Source organism: Lepisma saccharinum, chromosome 26 (assembly GCF_977018435.1).
Source record: "Lepisma saccharinum chromosome 26, izLepSacc3.1, whole genome shotgun sequence".
Lineage (NCBI taxonomy): Eukaryota > Metazoa > Arthropoda > Insecta > Zygentoma > Lepismatidae > Lepisma > Lepisma saccharinum.
This window is the reverse complement of record NC_139254.1, coordinates 2,353,367-2,367,592: the sequence shown is the minus strand read 5'-3', so window position 1 is coordinate 2,367,592 and position 14,226 is coordinate 2,353,367. Positions and strand designations below refer to the sequence as shown.

The 14,226-nt window shown below is 37.4% G+C and overlaps 1 protein-coding gene across 3 annotated transcripts in view; it reads right to left on the bottom strand.

Annotated features, from left to right (window-relative positions):
- stan (Protocadherin-like wing polarity protein stan) overlaps positions 1 to 14,226 on the bottom strand; it is a 501,606-nt gene that overhangs the window by 89,787 nt on the left and 397,593 nt on the right. For all 3 annotated transcript variants that reach the window (XM_083112512.1, XM_083112510.1, XM_083112511.1), the window contains 5 exons: positions 11,086 to 11,252; positions 9,304 to 9,623; positions 5,054 to 6,505; positions 2,613 to 2,745; positions 1,086 to 1,285 (listed from right to left, as the gene is read on the bottom strand). In XM_083112512.1, coding sequence (XP_082968638.1) covers positions 1,086 to 1,285; positions 2,613 to 2,745; positions 5,054 to 6,505; positions 9,304 to 9,623; positions 11,086 to 11,252 — 2,272 coding nt within the window. The remainder of the gene's footprint in view (positions 1 to 1,085; positions 1,286 to 2,612; positions 2,746 to 5,053; positions 6,506 to 9,303; positions 9,624 to 11,085; positions 11,253 to 14,226) is intronic.

Genomic DNA, 14,226 nt, shown 5'->3' with positions numbered 1-14,226 from the left:
TAACATCCCAATATTTTTTTTTTTCGGAAAGGCAAATATTATGGTAATTTTGCTGCCAAATTTACCCTTACACTCCCTCTAAAAACATACTAACCCACTCCCCCCTTTTCAGATGGAATTTTTTTTGATAAACTCATGTTGCAATAGGTTTCACCTTTGAAAAAGAACTGCAAATTTAGACATTTACTTTCCAATTGATTGATCATTGTTCTGCCACGTTTGGCTAAATGCAAAGATGAGGATGAGTGATGACATGATGAAGAAACATACACAAAGAACACAGATGACCAGGCTGGGACCCATGGCATTTTAGTGCACTGTGCTAAACATTGTAATGTAATTATTTTCTTGTAGTTTACGGTTATTACAAGCATAAGAAAACAGTTTTTCGTTGTGACGTTTCAAAATGAAAATAAATGTCTGATGAAAGGAGCGTGTGTTCTCCTGAAAGGTCACAAGGAAAAACTGTTTTCTTATGCTTGTAATAACCGTAAACTACAGGAAAATAATTCTACAATGCAAGCAATGCATACATACAAGAAAAAATATTGTAATGGAGGTCGGCATTTACTTTATAAAACCAGGATATATGAAATATTTGTTTATGATCATAAAAGTATAACAAAATGGCAGAATTCTGTAGCAACTTACAGGCTATTTACAGATATATCAGATATGCCTATCTTGACCAATAGCAGTAGAGCATCGAATAATCTGTCCCATGTGCAATGCATATACAAATGAGAATGAACGGAATAGTTCATATGCTCAACACATTAACTCAGAATAATGGAAATTTTTATGTTTTATGCAATCAATTAACATTAAGAGAAAATGGTGACCCCTCCCTTAACATCTAAAACTAAGAATCCTTCAATGAAACTAGAAACAGCTAGAAAAAAGTGATCTATCCTCTAGGAGAGGAGGTCATTAATGCACCACTTCATAATTAAGACTGTGAAGCCTTAGCAAGTAGACCTCCTTCCCAGTATCTACTTGGATGAACCCCACTAAACCAAGCTGCAATGAAAACTTTTGTTAGCAAAACAATTCACAAGGCAATTCCTTCAGTAATATGTAATTACCTGTATGCTGAACACATAGACGTTCTCTTTTGGACATGGAATGATGGCAGCTAAGCCCTCGATGAAGAAGGAAAGCAGAGGGGAGAGGAAAGCTTCTTCCGTCATGTCATCCAAGCGGACCGTGATAGAGTTAAAGAGCATTTCCTCTGTTATCAATCTGACGCTTAGCTGCATGATGGCCTTTACTTCATTCACTCCATCTGAAAAGAAAACACAATGATGAAACTCCACAATAAACTTGTACACTTGTAAATTTATTTATATAGTTCTTGTTTTGGATGGCAAAGTTAAGGCACAAGCCTTTTCTTCCACTTAACCATCTCTACATTTTATAAATTGATTTTTATACCTAACTGTTTGTGAAATATATAAAAACTAAAAACATTAAGATACCAAAAAGAGAAAAGAAAAACACACAAAAAAATGTAAAAAATAAACGTAAAACATAAACACACACACATAAAAAATACACAAATTACAGAAAAGTCAGTGAGTGTTGGTCCTACAAGTTTACACGAAGGTTTAATTTTATTTCAATGTTTTCAGAACTGGTAAGTTGACTCCAGAAGATGATTTCTTAATTTTGATTTGAATTGGCCGAGGGAAGAAGAGTTTCTTATGTCATTAGGGAGGTCGTTCCATGCTCTGGTAGTAGTGACCGTGAAGGAATTCCTATAAAACATTGTCTTGTGGAGGGAATGGTCAACAGAGAGTTGCCCCTAAAACGGGTGGCAAAGCGGTGTGATGCGCTCAGGGGCTGAAATCGAGAAATTAGGTAGGAGGGCTCTCGTGAGTTTGCTATTTTGTAGAGGGCTGTAAGAGCATGGAAACGGCGGCGTGTGGAAAGTTCGAACCAGCCTAGGTCCTTGAAAACACCCGTATCCATTAAGATCCCTTACAAACAGGAACTCGTAAAATATATAAAAACACGCACGATTGCACAGCTGGCACAATGGGTCTTTTAAATAGTGAGGTTTTTTAAATTGAAATATGTCAAGGACAGTTTTTAAGTGTTTTTAACCCATCCCTCTACCTAATCCTCATATTACACTTTACAACGCAGCATTATGTTTTAGTGCTTAGAAAGAATTATGAACCTGATGAAGGGGGCAGTTGTACCCTGAAACGTCGTTCTTCAACAATTGCATACTCACTTACGTAAGTAGTTCTTTAAACTAATGTTATACTATTTTTAGTATTGTTTATATTATATAGTGAGTAATACGCACCCAGCCACAATATGTCAGCCTACTAAAATAACAAATTTGTATTGTGAATCAATTATAAATCACAAACATGTTACTAATGTCCGGAAGTATGCCAGACTGTGTGTTGTGTACATACAGGGTGGCCCCAAAAAAGGCAATCAAAAGTATTAAGTAGTCTGTGTTTGAGAACTTTGAAGAAAATATAGTTATCAGGAAATGTGGATCAAATATTGTGACATGATATTCTGTTACAGAAACTAAGAAGACTGGTTCTTCTATACCGCAGCATTATTATAAAAAGTCTCTTATTTGAACATACCTGTCACAGACACCTCCATGGTGGCTACTTTTGGCACATTTGTGTTCAGTTGAGGGGACAGCATGATTTCTCCACTCGTCTCATTCAGCTGGATGAAGTTGGCATTGTTACCTGACAGAATTCGGTAATGGAGCTGGAAAGAGAATTGAAATATTCAATATTATGCAATGAGACTTATCACTGTTGCAACTAGTGCATGTTTGTGCATATTTTATGTCCAAAATTTAATTCTTGACAGAAAAGAAGAAAATCACTTGAGCTCCACAAGCCCCTGAATTTCAACATTTGCTCGTGTAGGAGTGAATTAAAGAAACACAGTGGAGCATTGGTTTTATGATTTTCAGGGGATCAAGATGAAAAAGCTTTGTAATGTTACTTCCGCGTGCTACACACTACACCAGGGAGCGATGCAAAAGTGTACCCATATACGCTTGAACAATTCAAAATATCTCAGGGCTTGCTGGGTTTAGTAAGGAAAGTCCAGTAAGTAAAAATTTACTTACATTTACACATGTGAGTAGATTACCAGTTTAGCACACCTACACCAAATGACGTCACTGCTCCTGAGGTCTAGAAGATAATGGAGGGCAGGAACCATCCATTTATTCCTCGCAGTGAGGTGCCTGTGGAGTGTTAGGGACCTAATTTAATTTAGGGGCATCAATTATTGGGTATAACCAATAGCAGCCATCATAGTTGTCACGTGCTGTACCCTCTGGGGACCAACACGCAAAAGCATCTTAGTCAATTGCGAGGAATTGGCGAGGGCGTGCGGGAGCCGTCCAAGCAATAGCGAGGAATGGGCCGAGGGGACCGCAAAATCGCAAAGATTTTGGGATCAAATGATGCCAAGGAGTCACACAGGCTACTGCAAGTGAACGACAGGTCCATTGTTATGTCCAGGCAGCAGCAAGAGATGGCGAGGTACAAGGACAGATCTGGGAGCACCCAGGAGACTTGGGTTTAGGCTGCCACGATCTAAGGGTAACACATGAAGCTCATATTGGGCCTGGAAGGTAGGTTATCTGCTTCTCGTCTTTTCCTCCTTCCTTCTGGCTGCTTGGCTATTGGATCCTGGTCGGGGAAGCATCCAGACTAGATCTGGGAACCAGGTCTTTTGCAGTCAGCATCTGGCAGTCAACTGAGCCCTCGCTTCACTGTTTATATACTGTTTTGGTGGCAGCACAGAGTCAGGTGGCGAAGATCAGAATTAAGCTGGCTGCAGTGTTGCAAACTCCCTTTAAATTAAGAGTTGCAACCCAAGTGCTCTGAATTATCATATTTTTAGATTCTAAAAATCACCAACATAAAAGTTACTAGAAGCACGTGGTGATATAAACTTAACACTTGTGTGCTAAACTAAATACGTTACAATAAACCATGCACAAGACAAAAAGATACAACGATACAAGCCTTGCAAACTAACATTTCAGCATTCAAGTTTGCACCACTGACTATGTTTTTGTTGTAATATCATTTTTAGCATACAAAATGATCCTCACAGGCAAAAGGTGGAGTTTGACTGTCGATAACATGAAAAATATTATGTATTCAGGGTGACCACTCTTGGACTACGATAAAATTCAACTATAATTTCCAGACCTATTAAAATTTCTTACTGTTTTTAACCATTGCACTTAATCAGTATTTTTCAGGAATTTTGAACCATTTTAAGTTTTTTGGAACCTAAATCAGGATTTTTTGAGCCTAATTTGAGATTTTTAGAACCTATATTTGGATTTTTAGAACCTATTTTAGGATTTATAGAACCTATTTTAGGATTTTTAGAACCTATTTTAGGATTTTTAGAACCTATATTAGGATTTTTAGAACCTATTTTAGGATTTTTAGAACCTATATTAGGATTTTTAGAACCTATTTTAAAATTTTTAGAACCTATTTTAGGATTTATAGAACCTATTTTAGGATTTTTAGAACCTATTTTAGGATTTTTAGAACCTATATTAGGATTTTTAGAACCTATTTTAGGATTTTTAGAACCTATATTAGGATTTTTAGAACCTATTTTAGGAGTTATAGAACCTATTTTAGGATTTTTAGAACCTATTTTAGGATTTATAGAACCTATTTTAGGATTTTTAGAACCTATTTTAGGATTTTTAGAACCTATATTAGGATTTTTAGAACCTATTTTAGGATTTATAGAACCTATTTTAGGATTTATAGAACCTATTTTAGGATTTATAGAACCTATTTTAGGATTTTTAGAAACTATTTTAGGAACCTATAAATCCAAGGTCTATGAGAGACCAAAGTTATGGTTACGTATGTACATAACTTCTCTGTTCTATAAATATGGTTTTAACAAGCAGAAAATACATTTTTTAAAAAACACAAAAATTTAAATAAAGGTCCCTTCCAACGTAAATGAAAAGGATTTTTTTAACCAAGGGTATAAAAGAGAAAACAAAATACTTTACCTGGTCGCTAACATCTGCATCAAATGCTGGTACTCTACCAATGCCATCTGTCGGGAAACAATTCCTAAAGTTGTTGAAGATGACATGGAAATTCTGCAACATGGGGGCGTTATCATTCACATCTGTCACATGCACTTCGACGTTAATGTCATTCCTCAGAGGAGGGGAGGCAGCCCTGACGACAAGATCGTATTTCTTGTGCGAAGATTCGTAATCCAATTCCACCATTGTCAGAAGCTCTGCTTTTTCACTGCCTGGTCTTGTAACGAGAGAAAAGCTGTTAGCATCGTCTCCTCCTACGATGGAATACTGGACCATGGCATTTGCACCTTCATCTGGGTCATGTGCGTGGATCTCACCTACCGTAGAACCAATCGGGGAATTTTCCGAGATGTACAAAACGATCTTTTCTCCGTCGAACACTGGAGGTGAGTCGTTAATGTCTTCCACTTGAACGGTGATCACGACGGATGAGGACAGTTCTGGTGAGCCTCTGTCTATGGCATAGGCAACAAGTTCATACTTTGCTACCCTTTCCCGGTCCAGTAACTTATTGGTCCGGATGACTCCAGATGTTGGATCTACGCTGAAGGCTTCATCACCATCGTTTCCATTGACGAAGGTGTAGCGAATCCTTCCATTCAAACCCTGATCTGCATCAGTCGCGGAAATCGTTACGACGCTTGTTCCGACAAGAGCATCTTCAGCAACTGAGCCAGCATATGATGCTTTCTTGAACTGCGGAGTATTATCGTTAACATCAGCAACATTAATTTCAACATCAGTTGTGTCGGAAAGTGGTGGCATGCCGCCATCTTTAGCGGTTACAGTTAGCAAATACCCTCCTTGCGTTTCCCTATCCAATTCCTTCGTTGTGATTATGGCACCTGTTTGGGGATTGATCGTAAACTCCGAAACCTTATCTTCACCAGCTAGAGTATAAACTATCTGAGCATTTGGACCCACATCACCATCCGTCGCACTAATAACAAGCACTGTGGTACCAACGGGAGCATCCTCAAAAACATTAGCAGTATACGGGGCATTTTCAAACACAGGGGCGTAAGTGTTGGCATCTGACACATTCACGTAAACAGTTGCAGTGTCATATCGACCACCTGAATCGGAAGCTGTCACCGTGAGCACAAATCTTTTCTCCTGCTTGTAATCCAGTGGCTGTGATATGGTGATCAATCCTTGCCCATTCTGCGAAGTTATTCCGAATCTACCACGGGTATTCCCGTTTGTGATTTCATAGTGCAGCCGTGGATTTTCATCCTTGTCTGATGCTGTGACGCTTACAACCGGTGTACCAGGAGGATCGTCTTCTGAAACTACAGCCTCATATATTTTAGGATCGAAGATAGGGTCGTTGTCATTGGTGTCTTGTACTATGATGATAACACTTGCTGTGGCACTTTTTGGTGGGGTGCCTTCATCTTTGGCTATAACCTGGAACATAAAGACTCTTTTGAGTATCATTGAATAAAATGTTGTCAAACAAACAGACCAATTTATTGCCACAGATATGAAATAACATGTGATTCATAACTAATAGTAAATGTAAAATAAAATCAATCATTCAATTCCTTCTGAACCTCTATCTAGTGCCATTCTATGAATGACATTCCAGATTCCAAATAATTAAATTTGTTTAAAAATTCTTCTTGAAAATTGGGAAGCTTCTTTACATGGATTGCATATATTATGTTATATTATTATTAAAAAATTGCCAAATTGATGTATAGATATATATATGTGCGATGTCAACATGTCTTTTGTAATGTACATGCACCAATGCCCCCAGGGGTATTATCGGTGTGAAAATTGCTCAATAAACTCAATAAACTCCATTTTGCCTGTATTTTTTGCATAAAAATACATGTCATGAAATACTATCCACAAAACAGTGCTCATAATCTGTCCAAAGATTATCCATAAACTCTATGAGCATAATGTGCAAAATATTATGCTAAATATTGTATTTGAGACAGAGGCGTAAATGTAACCGGTGCAATGTAAAGAAATTAAAAAGTTTTTTTTCACAAAAATAACATTGTTAAATACGTTAACCGACAGGATTGTAGTCGAGTATATATTGCAGAGGACATTTTTTCTGCAGCCGACAGAAGAGAAGAGGCAGGCCATTCCGCTACCCCCAAGAGGTAACAAGAGGAAAGGGTGCCAATGCAAGGGAACAGCGGGGAAATACTTAGAGGCAAGTGTGCTACAGGGTTATTCATATGCCTGTTTAGGGGCCCAGTTGCCTGTCTAACCTACTGGATCAGCAAGTGTTGTCACATTGGATTTCCAGAGATGAGCTAAATCCCACCTAAAACTGGGATACTATTTATCTCAAGCAACTAGAGCTAGACTGCAAAGCCAAAACTGGATTTAACTACAACTAAGACCGTTGACGTAATAGATGAAAAGATAAGTACTTGATGTGATAAAGTGATTTGGACAAACCTTGCTCCAAAAAACTAAGTTGGCAACAGTAGTACGTACATCTGGACTTCTCCTCCACCACTGGAACAGGAGAATTCTGTCGTCTGCTCAAGGCAGAAACGTCAAACTGACCCAAATGTGTGGTTCTTCTTCCCCTTTCCACCTCTTTGCAAAGAAACAGATGGTTGACAAGGCTCGACTACTATTCACTGGATTTTTACGGTAACTCTCTCATGAGTGGCAGTTCTTTCTAGGAGTGATTGTGGCTAAATCACTGAGTGGATTGAAAAAAAAAAAGAACGAAATGAACAAAACTCTAGATCAAAGACATATGTTCTTTGAGGGGGGCGGTAGGGTGGAGATGATAACGTCTGATGGCCGGTAACACTTTTGAAAAAGTCAAGCTACTCCACTGATTTGAGATATGTTGGTTTGTCTCACTTGAGCTCTTAATTTTACAAAAAGTAGGATGCAAATATGATGTTACATATTCAAATGGTTTTAGTGCACACTTTTGGACTGTCTTTTAGTACATAATTATCTGGATCTTACTAATAATCAAGTTTAAAAGTGCTAAACTACACTGGATATTTGAGAGAATAAAACTTATCCTACATTTGTTCAAAATAAAATAACAAAAGTACCATAGTTGCTGACAAAACCAGTTTCATTATACACTAAAAACATTTTACATGTGACATTGCTTGAACACCCCTTAATGTTCTTCTGCACCCCCTTCAGCGCCCCTTTTCAAAACCTATTTCCAACCGGAAACAGTATTAAGGTCCAATGTCATATTACGATTAAAAAGTTGATTGGTTTTTTATGTAATGCATGCATGAATGTTTCATGTTTTCTTCATTTTCAACATCGCACCCCTAAATTTTATTGAACAAAATAGTTTTTCTTGTATGTACGCATTGCTTGCATTGTAGAATTATTTTCCTGTAGTTTACGGTTATTACAAGCATAAGGAAAAAAACTGTTTTCTTATGCTTGTAATAACCGTAAACTACAGGAAAATAATCATTGAACAAAAGGATTTGTCTCATTCTCAAATCTTGGCAAGCACAAAAAAACACTTAATTTTTTCTAACATTTCCTAGTTAACTGCAGGCGCATCGCCTGATAATGTTCGCATGAGCACATGAACACTCATGTATATGTCTTAAATTACGTAGTCTACATATTAAATGCACACACACATATACGTATATTTATTCGAAAGAATACTATGTTTGATGTACGAGTATATACACACAATTTACTCTGATACAACTTCTTTCCCGTCTGATAACTTCTCTAGGTAGTTGGTAACCCTGACCCCCATGGTGTTCCACGGAGGGCATTGAACATAATTGCTGTGCGTGTTGCATAGAGCTGACAGCTAAGGGGCTGTTGGCATAATACCCCGAAGATGTTCACTTCGCTGTGCGAACACTGATGCAAGCGGAAATACTTCTTACATTTGGCACCAGATGGCAGCATGTCTATTGGGACTCGAAAATGTCTTGTACTACATAGTTGCAAACTTTAGCGAGAATTCGTTAAACCTGGCAGATTTTAAGGAGGTGAGGGACAATTTCCCCTAGGTTCTTCTTGCATTACTTCAAATATAGCGTGATTTTGGGGGGAAATTGTTGAAAATAAATTGAACTGTTATTCTCAATTTTTCAATTGAAGATGAAGTTACAAGGGAGAGGAGTAAATCTGCATTCAGTACAAAAACATTATTGTGAACACTCGTATGCGAACCGCACGCAACGCCACTGGTTAACTGGAACCTTAAAAACAGTACATACCTGAAACTGAAAGCGTGACTGCTCCTCCCTATCCAACTCTCTGGTGGTATAGATCCAACCGGTTGAAGCGTCAACTGACAAAGGCATGTTCTTTGAGCTCACTCCATCCTTATCCCTCTGCCCAATGCTATACTTGATGGCTTTATTGGAACCCTCATCGCCGTCATACGCCTGCACTCGAACAATGCTGAATCCGGATGCCACATTTTCCGACACAGATTCCTGGAAGACTGTACTGTAGAAGCGAGGGGCATTGTCATTCACGTCTTTCACATTGACCAGCAGCTGCGTGGTGTTTGATCGACTGGGACTTCCACCATCTGTAATACAGATTGTTACATGTACACATACGTCAGTCAAATGCTTTGAGTTACAAGCAAAAATTTTTGTATGGGTGCCCTTACATGAACTTTACAAAAAAATATCCTCTCGGAAACTGCTACTGTTCTTCACTCTAGAATGTTTGAAGAAGCAAGAGTTAAAAATTTAGAAATAAATTTTCAACAGGTACGAATCTAGAACTACATTTCAGGAGGGGTCTAAACCGAGGGTTTTACATGTTATAATAACTAATAATAAAGTTCATAGTTAATATGTTAATAAGATTAGCCTATTTACTGTAGGTTAATAATAATTATTATAATATTAAAATAGGTGAAGTAATAATAATGGATATTATTATTACATGAACACATAAATAGATATAAGAATAGCAGCACATGTTCATTATTCAGCTACCCTACCATCCATTTTCAAATAGATGACTTATTGAATATCAAAAAGGTGTTTGGTCCGGCTGATGAAAAGTAAAGTCCCTCATCATTATTTTAATGCATATTGTTATTACTAGTGTAAATTTTTGCAGGCACTGTTAACGCAAAGCTGTGTAATCACAATCTAATCCTCATCTTTACATAAGTTTGTGGAAATAAATAAACCTCACATTATACAACAGCAAACAAGTATTTTGCTTATTTCAGTTTGGACTTCGTAAGTCTTTTGGGGGAGGTGGGGGGATTCGGACATCTTATATCCTCTCTAAATACATCCTTGGTTTTGAAATACAAGGTAATTCACAAATCCATGAGATATAGTAAAAAAAATTACAAGTCATATACTACACATGTAGTGGTAATTCTTACAGCAGAAGAATGATAAACCTGTCAGGTTTCTTAAAGATGACAGCTCACACTTGGTTGGCATTACACGAAAACCACCGTATCCATGCTGTTTATTTCCCTCAGTTGCAACCTATTAATTTTTAAAGGCTCGTCACCTTACTTGACAGAAGTGTCTCAGATACAAAATATTTCATGTGGATTATTTCATCAAGCTTGTATCCCCTGTCTCTATCAGCATGAACCATGTTAAATCACAGAAGCTAAAACCCAAGCAAACATCCTCCACATAATCATTTCTACTTTGAGGGTTGATAGAATGTACAACACAAACACGCATAGAGAACTACCTAAATTGTGGAAATTGTAGGGAGCCACAGGTTGGCTTTGTGGCTCAGTGGTAAAGTACTGACAGAAAAACCCCAAAACTAAAGTTTGCTCTCTGTTTGAGCCACAATTTTCAATAACTGATCACATTCTCTGTGTTTCAGGTTATTATTGTACAGCCATGGACATTACTGGATTGTAACTACTCGATCTGAGTAGATTTTGGTGCCTTTACAGTCCAGAAGTGTCCATAAATGTACCTGTGGTGACCAAGCTATATCCCTAATTGAAATATGATCCGTTTTTCACAAATGGTTCTTGTGCAACTGTTCCTTACCTTGTGCTCGTATAACAAGTCTGTAGCTCCTAATTGATTCATAATCCAATCCCTTGACAAGTGACACCTCTCCTGTGAGGCTGTCGATGGAAAACTGGCTTTGCGTGTTTCCTCCGATGATCGCGTATCGGATTGCAGCATTGTATCCCTGGTCAGCATCCACGGCTCTGGTGAAAAAAAAAGTGAATGAGTACAGATGTCTACCACAACCGTACAATTCATGTCTATACAATGACTCTATTGAATAACAACATATTATTTATTCATATTTGTGTTTTATAACTACAAAAAGTTAATTTAGGGGCATACAATGCCTCATTATTGGTGGCCAGTAGCAGCTCCAGACTCTTTAGTGTGAATGGGCCACTGGAGAGCCAGAGCTATAGGGGAAGGAACGGTAAAGTGGCCACTCTAAGGTTTGATGAATTCTTATCATACCTTCTTAATCAACAAAGTTATAGAAACATAGACCAATAGTAAGTATAATAACTTTACTTCCAACTTCCATTTTTTTTTTTAATTCTTGTTGTTTAGAAATGCACATGTTACATTTTTAAAAAGGTACGAAGTGGCCACTTTGCCCACCTAGGTTGGGTTAAGTGGACAGCCCCTTCCCATTTTAGCTGCATAGGTAAAGGAACAAATCACATTGATTCAGAGTGTGTATTTAATCAACACAAGCTGAAGTAATACACATTAACAATAAGTACGTATTATGTTTTTTAAGTATTATCTTAAGTATGAAATATTTACAAGATAAAGTAAATAGTAATTCGTAATCAATAGTCTATCAAGAAAGGATTAGGCGTATGCCTATTTTCAATATTCACACTCAAACTTATCATCTTCTTCGTCACAACCGGCGCACTCTTCATGTGCTCACTTCTTACATTTTAAACATCTAATCCATCCTTCATTGCCTTTCGAGTCTGTCTGTTTCGTGGGCACTTTGCCTGGTCTGTTTCGTGGCCACTTTTCCCAGAATGACGCCATTACAAAAACTGTTGTATAACGTCTAACCTACATGACTTAGCGTTTTAAACACACATAATTTAAAAGGTTATTTCACACTGATCAAACAGCACAAGAGCATATAATTATAACACTGCTATTATTTAGCTATAATCAACAATTTGTACCACTTAGCTAAAATCAGACTTGTGAAAAAACAATAAAATGAGTTCACATCTAGAAAAGTGCAGCCTCCCGCTTCAAAGTCACAGACAACACTGACAGCATCTGTGGCGACTGTTTTGCCCGGCTCCCATGTGGCGGAAGTGTTATACAGCGAAGAAAACTAAAATGGCCACTTTGCCCGCATTGGCCACTTTACCCTTCCTTCCCCTATACAAGCAGTAGGAAAAAACTACAACTAATTCATGCGACAGCCCCTTTTTCTCAGGAGCCAGCATTTTTTTTTATTATTTACTTATTTTTGCAAATATGGTCCGAAAAAGCCATGAATCCAATTAAAATAAAGCTAGACATTTTGAAATACAACCTTGAAACATTAATTATTGGATTAAAAGTAATTAAATATTGCACTGGAGCCGCCTTTCTGTAGAAGGCTCAACAGGTAACAGGATGAACAACTATGCAACACATTCTAATATATGGCCCACTGTACCATATCAGGGGTGCCCACAGGGGAGGATTATGGTGCAGGCTGCACCATACATTGAAGGGGGGGGGGGGTATCCAATTCCTGTGTATTACTCTTGTTTTAGACTGTTGCGGAAATTGTGGTGTGGAGACTGAGAATTAATTTTTTGAAGGAGGCAATATCCACTCTTCAATATAAATAGTAAGTCTAAAATTGGCATGGAAATTTTGGTTGTAGGATTGAGTATTAAATTTAAAAGGCGAGATAAGAAGCTCTTGATAAAGTGTTAAATCTTACATTGTCAAGGGATTTCTGTAGTGGAGAGAGAGTTCGAACATTAAATTTTGGAGACTGTATTTTGCTATATGTAAGGACGTGAAGTTTTCGTTTTATTTTCCCCCGAATTTCGATGTTATTTTTTTCTGCATTTCGGTGTTATTTTTTGTGGTTTAGGGCAAAATTCGGTGTTATTAATTTTAAAATCGATGTTATTTTTACATGCATTTTTACTGTTGCTTCTATGCTTAAGATTTTCACAATGCTTTAGTTCTGGAAAATTAAAACAAATTTTAGTTTTAATGTTAAAAAAAAATTAAGGCTTACCTTTGTGAGAAATTAGCAAATTTCTTCCATTTGGAAAACTAATTCATCTCATCAGCCAGTAAATATGAAATGTTTATTGAATGATATGACTAGAGTGCGAATTTTGCATATTTTATTCCGGTCCTTTAATTAATATGCAACCAGGTTCTAAAGTTGTTTCAGAGCATTCCGAACCAAAGTAGAGGGGTTTTAAAGTGCATATAACTGCATATTTAAGGTGTTCGTGCATATTTACTGCGTAAGCGCATATAAATGCATATTACGTGAAAAAATCATTAAATTGATATTTTCTTTTAAATAGGATTTGTTTACTTGGTTAATGTTTCGTCTATGGAGTGTTTCTGAGAGTACAATTTTCAAGCACATGTGTTTGAAAACCTATGTTTATGCACTGCAGGGCAGATGGTCCCCCCTCCCTCCCGCATACCTGGCAATGACACAGAGAACACGTGCATACCCTCTCCTGGCCTTCTTCCTTGGCCTATATCAGGCAACGGAAATTTTTGCTCATAAACAGTCTGTACTCCGTTGAATTAGTGTAGTTTGCATTGTGTGAAGATACTGAAGGAAAAATCATCGAAGATTGTTTTACTGAAACAGTGGATTATAGGAGAGCCTACTTTACAAACGGACGGGAGAGCGATTTTCTGCAGAGTATAATATATAAAGTAATAAAGTAAGTATAATATTTTTTTCTTTTTTATACTCAACTTGGTCTCTTTGTTTTTAGTGAACCGCAACAGTGTGAATCCAGAAGTTATTAAAATATTTTGTATTGTTTCAGATACCATGTGACAAAAAAATATCAAGTAGTTCAGCACACGAAGATTGCCATCCACCTAAGAAATTCTAGCAAGACCTGCAAACAGCAAACAATAGAAACTGTACTTGATAAACAAAAAACAAGTGAAGATGGTTTCGCTGGTGACCTGTGC